Source organism: Fistularia commersonii, chromosome 7, assembly GCF_037954325.1.
Source record: "Fistularia commersonii isolate RoL2024-O1a breed Wild chromosome 7, RoL_Fcom_v1.0, whole genome shotgun sequence".
NCBI lineage: Eukaryota > Metazoa > Chordata > Actinopteri > Syngnathiformes > Fistulariidae > Fistularia > Fistularia commersonii.
In genome coordinates, this window is record NC_141290.1 from 10,663,667 (window position 1) to 10,678,306 (window position 14,640).

A 14,640-nucleotide genomic window follows, 5' to 3' on the forward strand; every position below is an offset into this window, starting at 1 on the left:
CAAGTATTCATAAAAAGAATGTGATAAGGAGTGTTCATTTCCTCTCGTATTTCCCGGAGCAAAGACCTTTAACGCAGTACAGCGGCACCGACTTGACTGCTTATCCCAGTTTTCTGACAAAGTGCCGAAATGATTAAAAAAGGAAATAAAAGAAAACATTTGCTAAGTTTAAATAGCATCAGATATTTTACCAGGAGCTGTGAATGAAACTCAAACTCTTCAAAACTCTCAGCAGAGAGCTCCCTGGAGTCTCAGCCATGAGTTTAAGTTCTTTAAGGGTGGATCGCAAATGTCACGGTGATCAAATTACGCAACTGGCGTGGCTCTGGCTCATCCACAGTGAACTTGTGCAAACTGCATGACATCATCAGGGAAGTGCGGTTTTGTTTTATGGGCGTACAGGCGATGGTTAAGATCTGCAGTCTGGCGCCCAAAACTGCCCATTTGACATTCATTCCTTTATTCTCTATATGGGCTGGATCCTATCCTACATTATCATTGGGCGAGAGGCGGCACGCAAACCTCGACCGGTCGCTAGTCAATCGCTGCGCTGCAAGTAGGAACATACAACCATTCTCTTTCTCATTCACACAGAGACCAAAAAATTAAGGAGGTCCACGATTTAGTTCAGTTCCTACGACTCCAAGTAGCGCAAATTTCACCATAAGTAGGAACAACAAAATAAAAATGATAAGGCAAAAACGAAAGAACAACCAATTAACCAAGTAAACAAATCCGTCTTCCTCTTATAGCGCCGCTTGACAATCTGCTCTGCCCGCCAACTAGTCGTTTTAACATCACAAACGGCATACGTTAATGACGGTACAAAATTTTCTGAATACATTTGTGGGAGATCAAGACTCAACTACAACACGCCGTAGGTCGAGGATGTCGTAAACTGAGTACTTCCTGTATTTGCACATCTGTAAAATTACAATTGTAGCTTCCCCAATAAACCTTTTGGACTGTTGGAAGAAATCAGAGAAGCAGGAGAAGTTGGAGACACCACAAAGAAAATAATCGAACCACCGACCACATCGCCGTCCCCGCGTAACTTATTGACCTCGTATGCTCCGCCATGTTGGTGCTTCAGTTCTGGCCGAAGTTTTCCTTTCCTCCCTTTTGATGTACATCGTGAAATCGTGCAATCTCCGGCTCAGACAGGTAAACACACACACACACACACACACACACATGCTCGACCGCTCAACCACACGAGAGTAAAACACATCAAAACACTTTCACATACACACATAAACACACACAAACACACACACGTGCGTGTGGGAGACAGAAAAACCGTGAAATGATTCCCAACGCAACAGATCACAAGGCTGAGCCATCTGATATCAACACTCCTCTGCATCGACCGTGGAAAGACGAGGGGATTTGCCGAGATCCCCCCCCCCGCCAAACGGGCTTCGGCGGCCATGTCCGGGCACAAAAAGAGGAAGTACTACATTTAAAAAGAAAAAAACCAAGATGACAAAGGCGTTAGATTTAAAGAACAAATTCATGCTGCTGAGCAGATCTAATTCCACAAACTTGCTCAAAGCTTTATTGGGATAATTGTTCTGGCTTCCGCTGGTCCATTGGTTCTAATCCCAATTTGTTCCCCGAAACTCAATACCGAGTCAGTGTGGCATGAAGGGACCCTCGGTTCTGCTCCAGGTTCCCTCCGGAGCTCTTGACCAAGTAAATTGCGAAACGCCCGCTGAGAACGGCGGCCAGAAATTGCAATTTTTAAAATCCCACCGAATTAGCGGGGACTAGATTTACATCTTGAGAGGAGACAATTTGGTGCAAGCTAATCTCACGCTTTTCTGGATGACCGGTGCTTTTAGTACAAATGGGAAAGCAGAACACGGCTCTCCTGCAACACGGGGACTAATGACTAATCTGTGTGACTGACAGGCGACGCACCGGAGGAATACCGGCTGGAACCACCGCTAACGGTTCCACCCCAGACGCTCCCGCCGATCTGGAAAGTTTCTCACCACCGACTGCTCATTAGCAACTTGGGCGGCTACAGCAGGGGGGAAAAACAGCGATTTCCTTTGTGTGTTCGCAGTGTAACCAGAGATGTTTTCCAAGCCGGATCACCTCCTTCACATCGTCGAGCCCTCATGAGGGGGAGATGTTTCAGAGACAGACAAGGCTCTAAAACCGGGAGTTTTCTATCACAAACCTAGGAAAGCAATGGCTTATGAATATCAGTATAGCAATAATTAATTTAGTCGAGACAAAAATTTGCGGGAAGTTATAAATTCCTGCAAAAACCGCTTCGCATTTGCAAAGAAGGAAATGAGACAATGGCCACCTGGGACAGCGATGGAAGAAGAAACCTTCCTCACCTTCGAGGATGACCTCTTTGCCCGTCTTCTTCAAGGCCTGAACGGCCTCATCGTGCGTGGCCTCCCGCAGGTCGTAACCGTTGACGGACAGAATGGCGTCCCCGACATAGAGCGCTTCGGTCTGGTCGGCCGCCAGGCCCTTGAAGATCTTGGAGATGAGAATAGGCATCTTGTTCTCCTTCCCACCTGTGGGGGAAAGAGGAGGGTGAACAGATCAGACGGGAAATGACATTGCATTGCCTTCATCGAGGCAGATCCATGAAAACAAAACAATCCGGGAGTGTTTCAGTTCCTGTTCCAACTTCCGGACATTAGAGCTCAAGGCGTTAATTTAAAAGAAGGGAATAAATAGGATTGCTGTAAGTGTCTACTGGAAAACTAATCCTAATCTCCGGAGTGTCTATGAGTTAATTAAGATGTCACATATTCTGGTAACAAATTTGATTTTTGATCCTTTTTTCCTTTAGGCTGCTCCCCTCGGGGGTCATCACAACCAATCATCGGCCTCCATCGAACTGTGTCCTCAACATCCTCCTTTCTCACACCAACCAACAGCATGTCCTCTTATCGTCCTCCAGCCCTCCTGCCTGGCAGTTCACTCCTGAGTCTATCAATCCTCCTACAGAGAACCTCAACATCTTCATCTCTCTAAAGAAGATAGCATGGCTGCTCTCGCCACCATCTTCTACACTTTTCTGATCCTCTTTTATCACACATGACACTTCTCCACCTATACCAACCTGCGCTTCTTCACCTCTTCCCCACCCCCTCCATTGCTCCAAGTGCTTAAAATCCTCCCCGTCTTTATCTCCACTCCCTGTAGCCTCACAGTTCCGCTCGAGTCCCTCCCATTCGCACACATGTATTCCATCTTGCAGTGGCTAACCTTCATCCCTCTTCTTTCCAGAGCATACCTCTACCTCTGGAGATTCCCCTTCAACTGCTCCCTGCTCTCAATACAGATCACAGTGTCATCTGCGAACATGGACATTCTTGCATAACCTCATCCTCTGTGCAAAGCTTAAACCTTGGGGAAAATGATATCATAACAAACCGTCCCGCTCTAAATCCAACTCCTCTTCTCCTCCTCATTGTCTGCTCGGGTGAAGGCCAGCGATGAAGCTAAAGGATCCACCGCCCGGTCTTCATGGGAAACATCTGCCTGATCACACTCGAGCCCTCGGGCTCATAAGAATTTATCTAAGAAGGGATTTTATTTTCATGACTTTAAAATATATTTTTCACTCGCAGGTTGCTAGCGCCGAGTGGTTCCTCAACCACCTCTGCACCCACCCATTCATCAGCAGCCTGATGCTCTTTATAGGCTACAAGATAATGCATGACAATTCAGAGGCCAGTCAAGTTCAAGAGGAGAACCTATTGACTGATTGATCGCTTGTAGCTGCGCGAGGTATCACTACAGGTGCGCATTTAGTCTTCCATTCAGAAATCGAATACAAAAGGGGACCGCGGTCGCTTTCAACGCTGAATTGTTTTCTGAAAATACAGGTTTGAGATGTAGGTCTGAGGCTGTGATTAGCGACATCGCACGTACAATGGAGTCAGTCCAGCTCGTCATCCCACGCAACAAAAACGGGGGCTGCGGAAATTGGATGCCAAGAATACGGACACTCGTTCTCACAAACTGACCTGGTTATACTTGTTGTCTTTGTCCTTTTCATTGTCTCCTTTATTTATATCCGCATTCATATTTATTGTTATTGTTGTGCTCTTGTGACAAACAAATTTCTCCTATGCGGATCAATAAAGTATTATCTTATCTCATCTTTTCCATTTTGTACTGTATGTGCGCTTCGGGCTCAATTCCAACTTGCATGGAAGCTCTGCTGCAAATCGGTGTGAATGGGCGAATCCCTTTGGAACAGGAAGGAAAGCGCGATATAAGTGGAGATCTTTTACCATCATTACTTCCTAGCTAGTGGTCGTTTGTGAAAGGAAAGTATTTGACGGGTGGCACGGTGATGCAGCAGTTAGCGCAGGGGTCCTGCGAGGGTCAAATCACTTTTCCCTTCTCTGATGGGGGGGGGGGCAGTTTGTTACAAAAAGTGTGACGATCGCAGACGTAAACATTTATTGTTTTCCAGAAAGCCACACATAACCAAATATTAACCCTTTCTGGGATGTTGACAGGAAAAAATAATCAGAAAATAAATAATAACATTATTAATGAAAAATGTCTATGTCTCATCTCTTGACTGATGAGACAAACAGCCTTTTCTTTGAATTGAACAAAAGGAAAATCGTTTGTCCAAGTTGCATACCCTGCATTCTGATTCCATTTTTCTCTTACCTAATCTTTTCGCCATTATTCCCTGTTATTTGACAGGGGTGTGTCCAGGATTTTTTTTTTTTTGAGGGAAGGGTTTCAGATAAGGCACAGACTGCAGAAGGGTGGAATAGAATGTTACGCTCTATGCATGTACAAGTCACGATTACGTGGCCAGAATGAAAAAATAAAATCACAATGCATCTCTGGTATTGTTCAGGGGCGAGCAAAATGTGGAGGCGGGCCGTAGTTTGGGGACCACTGGGTTAGCGCTTCCACCTCACAACAAAACGGTTCCTGGTTCGATTCCGACAGCCAGCCTTCCCATACGGTGTTCTCTCCCCGTATCTGTGTGGCTTTCTTCCGGGTTCTCCGTTTTTTCCTACCACAGTCCAAAAACAATCATTGGAGACCCTGAATTGCAGAGACGTGAATACTTGTATGTCACTATTTGTAGCCCTGTAATTGACGGGCAACCGCTCTAGGTTTTGTCCCGACATTCCGACGTACAGCGTTTGTGACAACTTGCTGAGCAGATTTGACAAATATGTCATCACAATACTGGGAAGATGGATTTGTTTACATTAACCGGTTGTACTTTCGTTTTCGTTTGTGTCGTCTTTTGTGTTGTTACGACTCACAGTGAAAAAATGGTGTTGTGTGGAACCATAGGAATGGAACTCCCACGAAAATCGTGAACCTCCTGTATTTGATCATCTATATGTGTGAATGAAAGAGTGGTCGGTTTTATGTCTCTATTTGCGGCCCCCTGACCGATTGGCGTCCAGTTGAGGTTGGAGGCGCGCCTCTCGCCCAATGACAGTAAGTCATGCGGTGTAGAGAATGAAGGAGCAATTGAAACACATGTCAATGTATTTTAAAAATGTAGTCATGTCATAAATTTCCCTGTAAAATCCAGAAAAGATTGTGGATTTTTTTCTGTATCTTGTTCACACACCCCAAATAAACCATCCATTTTAATTGCATATCTGACTTCTTAGAAATTCCCTGAAAGTCCAGTAATGATGGAACCATATCAACTTACATTTGTCTTGAATACACTAAAGTATGTAGAGCCTGCTTTCTCTCAGCCCTAATGCAAAAATTCACCTGTGAGAATTTATTTAAATAACTTTCTCTCACAAGTTGCTTCTCTCCCCTCAAAGTCTAGGCTAATTTGCATATCCAAATAAAACTTCAGTGGCACTGGTCAGACGCAAGCTGATTTCAATTCGAAAAGCAAACAATATAAACCAAACTCAGTAAATTACAAGTAAACCGAAAGTTAAATGGAATCAAACGAATGCGCCCCGGCACTGCGGCTCTGCAGAGGACTCCAGCTAAAACATTACGGACCGGCAAAGATCTACCGACAGAGTAGCTTTGCTTACATCAACAACCATCGCCGGAGCAGGAGATGGTGGGTGACCTTTGGACTTCATTAAAACTGGCATGCTAATACGTCATGCACCGTGCCCATGCTAATGGAGAACTCTGCTCATCACTCCACCGCAGCGCTACCCCCTCATCCTTAATGACCGATGCTAATTTATGCTGAACATTTATTCCAAACGAACAGTTGGGCACCACTCGAGTAGGCATGAGATATTCTTTTTTTTTTTCCTTTCACTTCTTTAAGTAAGCTATGTCAAAGCAAGGGGGGGTTAACATGGATGTCGGAATGCCTTGGGACAGGACTCTAAAACCAAAGGAAAATATAATTGCGTTGGTATTTTTTTTGTTTGAAAAAAAAAAAGGTCTCCCTCTAATTGGTCCAATCCTCTTCCGACGCCTTCTGTCTTATTTTAAATACCTCATACTGACAGGAATGACAACAAATCTCAGGCTCGGAAGACATTTATATGTCTACCAGCGGTTCGCGTCTCCTTCCCGAACCCCAACCTTTCTTCCACTGACTTGTCACATCAGTCACATTTCTTTACCACCACCCCCCCCCCCCCCCCGCCCGCCCCCCCGGCACGCAGTCTGTCACTCAGCTGACAGGGGCGGGCCTGACTCCGGGAGGCAGTGACAGGTAGATGAATGGTCCCGGCTCATACAACAATGACAAGTACCCAATTAAGTAATACAGCGGCGACGGAGTGTCCGTCGCGATAACGCTCTACACAAAAGGAGTGAACATCGTCGGTGCGCTACTCCAAGCCTCATCCGCCGGATGTCGTCTGGCATCAGTGAATATGGGGGGGGGGGCACGTGGACCAGCCATAAACCAATTAAGACAAGCGGGATAATCGTGGTACGTCATTTAAAAATTGAATTAATGGATGTTAAAGTTTCAAGAATTAATTAGAAATCTATCAAGGGCACATCCCGGGTAGAAGTTGGTCTGGCAGTGATGTCGGTACAAAAAATAAAAACACCAAAATCCACTGATTTGTGCCTTGGAACGCCAGGTAATAGTTACCGGGGTGATGGTAACTGATTGAAGAAAGTATGGAGACAACTATTCGCCAACTTACTCCTTCTTTCTTTTTCTGAGCTGCAAGGAAAAGTCATGGGTCACACCTGTCACTTGGGAGAGAGGTCACTGAGTAAAATGTGAGCGTCTCTGCTGAGATACGTACTTGTTGGAATGTTCCCTTTTTTGTTGGGGGCCTGGCAATTACACATACAAAGCTGGACAAACATCCTGAGGACTTCAACCTCGGACGTGCAGCTTCTCCCCAACGCGCAATGAGCCAGGGGTAAAAATCACGTGCTTGGAAGGTACCCCGAGAAATTCAACTATACGTGAAAGACACCTTGGGAAGAACGGAATATTCAGCAATTTAATGTGATATAATGCGATTTTGCAATATAATGTGATTTCCTGCAGTAATGGAACTCAATGGGTGGCCAACAATGTAACTAATCTTTGGGCTACTTCCTTCAAGGGTCGCAACAGCCAATCATCTTCCTCCATCTAACCATAACCCCTTGCATCCTCTTCTCTCACGCCGTATCCTCTGTGGCTCCATCCATAAATCTCCTCTTTGGTCTCCCACCAATGTAAACCATAAAGATAAATAATTTACAGTTCAGTTCCCAAATTGCATACTTCTTCCTGGAAGTGAGATCAGTGAGGAAAACCAATTTTTGTGTCCGACGCGCTGCAAGCGAATGCGTCGGGTAGAAAAGAAAAAGGCTGCGTAAGCCCTTTCTGACGACGGGAATATTTACAGGGGGGCAAGCGATATATCTGCTTTCAAATCCTGGCACGCTAGTCGGTATTCCCATCCAAGCACAAAAAAATACAGAATAAAATCAAGGGAAGCATATGCGATACCAACTAATCGTCCGGCAGATCTGAAACCGGAGTGTTTTCAGAAACGGACGCTTTGCCCGGGCTCACAGGCCCGTCCAGACCCCCAGACTCCAGCTTCCTGGCTTAAATTTAGACACGTGAGAGCTAAAGGCCGGCCGACCAGCCGCCCACCGGGGTAGGCTCCCTAAAATTAACACCAGTTGAGTTCTCCACTCCAAGCATATCTTTCATCTTTGGCCCACGACAACTGCCGGCCTACGAGCTGCTCCCCTCAGCTGTTCACATTGTGGCGTCGGCCAGCGACTCACTTGCCCTGTCCTTACCTTACTTCCCCCCCCCTCTCTCTCTCGCTGTCTCCCTTCCTTATTTGCTGACACTCCTTGTCCTGCCCTGTGTCGTCCACGGTTCAGCTCTTCGCAGCTTCTTCCTCGTTGCTGATTCAGAACATCAGGCGTCGCAACAACAGGACACCGGAAGAACGACCCTTGTTTTCTGTCCGATTCCAAGGCCCGTTGTGGACGATTTTGACCCCGGGGTTGAAAGCTTGCCCAAGTTAAATGGCGTGCTGGATGTGTCGTCGTTGGTTTTGTTCTCCCAACCCCTCTGTCAAGACGGATAATCCAGGAAAATAAAGAGCTGCGGATGAGCGGCTAATGATTTAGCTCGACAGTCGTCGATTCACGCGGCGCCAAGGGAGTCACGGACGACGGCACTGTGAAAATGAACGCAGACAACAAGGCAACCCGTGACTTTTTGGGCTCGCTGATAACCTCGCCGATAACCGGAGCAAGTTTGAACATCGTTAGCATTAGCGGAGCATCACAGATGGTGTTCTAATTTAAAGAGGCTTTGGGACGGCTTCCATCCACCATTTGTTGCAATGTAACAGTAACAGTATCCCTGGGAGTCAGAATGGCACTCAGCCAGCAAATCTTAAAAAATTTGCGCCTTAGCGATAGGAAAACGGCGTGGATCTTTATAACCCCGGCATGCGTTGATGAAACTGTTGGGCCATGGAGAGAATACCATGTTACGAGTCTGCGTCTGTCCAAACGGGGTACTTTGTCAGCCCTCGTCGCTCAGGGCCGCTGACCTTCGAGGGAGTCGGGAATTTCATTAACATGCATTAATTCATTCCATGTTAGGGAAGACGGGGGGTGGTGCTGGTGTGTGTGTGTGTGTGTGTGTGTGTGCGGGTGTATATGTGTTTGTCCAATCGCGGCTAGCACTGGGCGAGAAGAGCAGTACAATCAGTACAGTCAAGCACACAGCTGACACAATAGGGCAACTATTCAACTAATTTTCAACTGTGTGCAATTAACACACATTTTATATGCAGTTCGGCCCAAAAATATTTGGACAGTGACACAAGTTTTGTTATTTTAGCTGTTCACAAAAACACATTCAGGATACAATTATATTATTAATATGGGCTTAAAGTCCAGACTCTCAGCTGTAAGTTGAGGGTATTCACATCCAAATTGGAACAAGGGTTTAGAATTACAGCTCTGTAATACGTAGCCACCTCTTTTTGGAGGACCAAAAGTAATTGGACAATTACCGTAATTTTCGGACTATTTAGCGCACCTCAATATAAGCCGCACCGCCTAGCTGATCGCTATCTTGGCATCCTCCTGCGCACTTAAACCTTCAAAGTCATCTTCTTCGGTGTCGGACTTGAACGGCCTCAGAAATTCCCATAAAAATCCATATATAAGCCGCATCGTTGTTTAAGTCGTAGTGTTCAAAGCGTGTGAAAAAAGTTGCGGCTTATCGTCCGGAATTTACGGTAACTCAGAAGGCTGCATGGGCCCTTCCCTCAGCAACTTGTCATCAATTAAAAGATCTGGAGTTGATTCCAGGTGTGGCGTTTGCATTTGGAAGCTCTTGCTATGAACACACAATGAAGGTGAGACAGACCATCCTGAGGATGAAAAGAATTAAGAAATACACCAGAGGGATAGCAGAAATGTTAAGAGGGGCCAAATTAACAGTTTGGTACATTATGAGAAAAAAAAAGAGTGCACCGGTGAGCTTGGGAACTCCAAAAGGCCTGGACGTCCACGGAAGACAACAGTGGTGGATGATGGCAAAATCCTTTCCAAGGTGAAGAAAAAGCCCTTCCCAACATCAACGAGTTGTGAAGGGGTTTCAACGAGAGTACACTCTCCAGGAAGTAGGTGTATCAGTGTCTGAGTCTACCATAAAGAGAGTAAATAAAGGATTCACCACAAGGTGCAAACAATTTGTCAGCCTGACTTTAACTGACTTTTTGCCAAAAAACACCTGATGAAGCCAGCCCAGTTCTGGAACAGCATTCTTTGGACAGATGAGACTAAGATCAATTTGTACCAGAATGATGGGAAGGAGGAGGTCTGGAGAAGAATTGGAACAGCTCATGATCCAAAGCACACCAGGTCATGTGATGGCATGGGCATGCATGGCTTCCAATGGCACTGGCTCACTTGTGTTTATTGATGATGCGACAAAAGACAGAAGCAGCCGGATGAATAGTGAAGTATATAGGGAGATACTTTCTGCTCAGATTCAGCCAAATGCAGTGAAGTTGATTGGCCGGCGCGTCACAGTACACATGGACAATGATCCAAAACATACTGCAAAAGCAACCCAGGAGTTTTTTTAAAGCAAGGAAGCGGAATATTCTGCGATGGGCGAGTCAATCGCCAGATCTCAACCAAATCGAGCATGCATTTCACTTGCTCAAGATAAAACTTAAGGCAGAAACACCAACAAACAAGCAACAACTGAAGACAGCTGCAGTAAAGGCCTGGCAAAGCATCACAAAGGAGGAAACCCAGCGTTTGATGACGTCCATGCGTTCCAGACTTCAGGCAGTCATTGCCTGCAAAGGGTTCAAAATATTGAAAAGTAACATTTCACTTAGGGTTATGTTTATCTGTCCAATTACTTTTGAGCCCCTGAAATGAGGAGCGTTTGTATAAAAATAGTTAAAATTCTAAAATGTTTAATCATATATTTTTGTTCAACCCCTTGAATTAAACCTTAAAATCTGCTCTACAATTCCATTGTAGTTGCTTCATTTTAAATCCAATGTGGTGACATGCAGAGCCCAAATCAAGAAGATTGTCATTGTCCAAATATTTCTGGGCCTTACTGTGTATACATATCAAAAAGATATTAATATATTGTATGTATAAGTGGAGTATTTTAATTGCTTCTGGGTGCTGAACCCTCCCGCCGTCCTTCACGCCAAAATCTCAACAGCCTGTCGCCGCAGGTCAAGGAAACGGGACAAGGCCCCCGACAGCTGCCGCGCCGCGTCCAAACAAGAGTTGTGTAATCCCTGATACGCCGGTGGGAGGCCACCGAGCGGTCGCGGCCTTTTCCAGCGGGAGAGGTGACAGGAGAGGCTTGCAGAGTCTGTAATGTGGTGGCGGCAGCAAAACCAAACTACAGCGTAGCGGCGGACACTGCCGTGTCACCGTTTGTGTTCAGAAATTTGCTGTATAACATGTACTGATGACATAATAATGGCTTTGCTCCAATCTTTGCAGACCTACTTTCACCGATGTTGTGCTTTTACATCGATACAGCTGCTGCTGCCTATTAGGTATTCCGATTAATATAGAGGTGAAGTTTTATAACATCTGCCGGAAACTGTGCCTTTCGAGAGATGAACTCCGGGCCCGGAGTGTGAAGCTACTGCGGAAGTGTCTGCATTCATTTCTCCGATGGCCATTCGATGTTGGGTCGCAACCGCAGAGGTTTTTACAGGTCCAATAAGAGCAAAAGAACTTGAGACAAGAGCCTACCGCGGTTAATCCTGCTCAAGTTTGGTCTACAATCAGGATGTTTAACTAGGTAGCGCTACTCAGAGGACGTCAGACAGTGGCGTCTCGGAAAGTTCAGCGTACTTGAAAATCTAGTGTTAGCATCAGCCGTTTTAGTCACTCGGTAATAAACTTGACCTCTCCGTTTAAACCATCATGGATGAAGCATGGGTAGCGGGCAGCCACTTAGCAGCATGTCAGCTTAGCAGTTAGCTCAACAACACTTCAACAGACTCAGAGGAGCTCGGGAATTCAAGACAGCCTGAGACACGTCAGCCCTCAAAACTTAGCTTTTGTTGGCTAATTCCTGGAGCTCCATCAGACGGCGCGTTCTCAGTCCATCACATTTAGCATAAGGACCATTTAGCATCAGTTAGCATCACATGAGGAGCAGCAGCAGGAAGACAGAAACTAAATGAAGCTGATTCCATTAACTTGACATTATTTGTGTCCTAAGGTGAAGCAAGGCAACCAAAACAAAGATATCCGGAAAATCTGCTGAGTTTTTGGATATGACCAGCAGTTCTGCTACAGGTGTACAGCAGGTACAATGAGAAGGACAACCACATATCGACCAACGGCGCAGGAACCCTGCAGAGCACGCACAGTACTGGTCCTTGATTAGTCGCTTTCGGACAGAAAAGTTCTAAGAAGTGTCCTGCTCGGATTTGGTTCAAGGAACCTCTCTCTTTTTGGGATTTTTTTTATATTTACATTCCCAAAGGGACAGTGTCAAGGATCGGTATGATGCGATCATCCGCGATGTACAGTCTAAGCTACACAGTACAAATGTGGAAAGAAGAAGACGACCTCTTCCTCGGTCCATTTCTCACTGGTTCTGTCCAATTTGCTGCAGGAAACAGCTGACCCGGGACCGCGACAGTTTTAAAAAAAATGGCTCTTCGCAGATGGCGAGCAGTATCTCGTACCGACCGCCTGCTTTACATGGATGAAGTGCCTCGGAGTATCAGCTAAAATGGTTATAGGAGCTGAGGTTCGATTTCCTCTGGTGTCTGAGTGCACAAAACAACTGACTAGTTTCTGTAAAGGTTCTAAGAACTCCAAAAAGTTTCTAAAGATGTGCGCCTGGGTTGTGAGTTCTACCAGTCACCAAGTATCCGCATCATATGAGCTCCTGCTGAACCAGAAGAAGAGCCTGGCTCAGAGCAGGAGCTCAAATGGTTCGAGGAACTGAAATTCTTGATCCCCAGTTCTTATGCCTTACAAATGCACCAAGAAACAGCCTGGTTCCTGAAAAGGAACCGCGTGGTGCAGGGAGTCAGAGCGGTCGTCCTTGGAACCGAACCTTCCTGATTCAATTCCGAAGCTTGAGCAAGACACTGAACCCTTAACTGCTCCCCTGGCGCTGCTCCTCAGCTGCCTTCTGCTCATGGTTCATCCATTAAATTCAGGGGTCAATTTTTGCTTTGTATAACTGAATGTGACAATTGAGTAATTTCTAAAAAAAATAAAATAAAAAAAATAAAAAAATAAAAAAATAAAAGTGATGCTGATAAACACAAATGATGATTCTTCTGGGGCCCAGATCCCCTGATTCTCCCGTCAAAGAGACTGCAATTCTTAACAAATGCCAGATGGCGCACACACACACACACACACACACACACACACACACACGAAATCACACACCTCCTTTTGCAGCTGTTGGGATCAGACAGCCCCTCTCTCAGGTGTGCCCACCTGTAGGCACTCCCATCTGAGTAAATGACTGGGGTTGCATTAGAAAACAAAAGGAAATGTGGAGTAGTTCAGCTGTTCGTCTTGGGGGGGGCCGGAACCGCTGAATTCTCGGTGGGTGGGTGTATGAGTAGGGGGACAGGGGTCCCCGAAACGCTTTGTAACAGGTGTGAGCCGAGCAAATGGCTTCACACCACACACACCGGCCGCAGGTGCACCCCGGTACCAAAAGGAAAAAAAAACCCGCTCTGTGATTTTAAACCTTGGAAACGGAAAGTTTTGCACGCACGGCGTGGTGCATCATCGGGGGACCCCCACCCCCTTCTGCAGAGGTAAAAAAACTGGAAGGGGGTTTGCATAAGTTAGCTGGTAAGCGTGTGTAAACACGCCTAGAGGGGAAGAGGGGGGGGTCGGGACGCGCAGAAAATGAGTTTCGCATGTGACTCGAGGAAATCAGCCACCGAGCAGTGATTATATATTGTTATTTTTTTTTATTTATTTTCAGTCCACATTTTTCATTCTGGCATTCATTTCAGTGTTTTCCTCACCTTTGATACTAATCCCGAGTCCCCCGACGTCCTGCTTGGTGACGCGCACCGTCCTCTTCACGTTGGTGATGGTCTCCGGCACCGGGGAGGCGCTCAGGTTCGGCGGGTCTCCATTGACGGCGCCGCCGGCGGGCGTCGCGTTGGGCTTCGCCGGCTCGTCAGCGCCCTCGCCGGGGTTCAGCGTCAGCGTGTCCTCGGTGAGCGTGGCCAGGACGCGGATCCAGCGGTCCACGGTAACCCGCAGCTCCAGCAGCCCCGTCTTCTGCGCCTTCGTCGCGGCAGCCATGTTCAACGCATTCCTGGAATAACTCCAGACGGGCTGGCGGTCCTGTAAAGAGATAGAGGGGGAAGGCGGGTGTGTGTCCGTGCACACACACACACACACACACACACACACACACACACACACACACACACACACACACACACACACACACACACACACACTTAAACTCCCCCTCTCCCTTGCAGAGAACTTTGAGTTGCAGTGACAATCAAAGTTGGGTCATTTTTGGATGACGCGATTAACACGCACACATGCACACACACACACACACGCACTTACCGCCCCCCCTTCCTTGCAGAGAACTTTGCGCTCCAGCGGGAATCAAGGTTTGGTTTTTGTAGATAAACGCACGGATGCACATAAAACATGCATGCACACCCGCATGCACAG

At 46.5% G+C, this 14,640-nt stretch overlaps 1 protein-coding gene across 1 annotated transcript in view; it reads right to left on the reverse strand.

The window, feature by feature from the left end:
* The window catches only part of snta1 (syntrophin, alpha 1), a 39,593-nt gene extending 25,251 nt beyond the window's left edge, over nucleotides 1-14,342 (reverse strand). The window contains exons 1-2 of the mRNA XM_086149775.1: nucleotides 13,965-14,342; nucleotides 2,355-2,540 (exon numbers count right to left, since the gene is read on the reverse strand). Of these exons, the coding sequence (XP_086005901.1) occupies nucleotides 2,355-2,540; nucleotides 13,965-14,250 (472 nt within the window). The 5' untranslated portion in view covers nucleotides 14,251-14,342. The remainder of the gene's footprint in view (nucleotides 1-2,354; nucleotides 2,541-13,964) is intronic.
* Nucleotides 14,343-14,640: the final 298 nt, after the last annotated feature.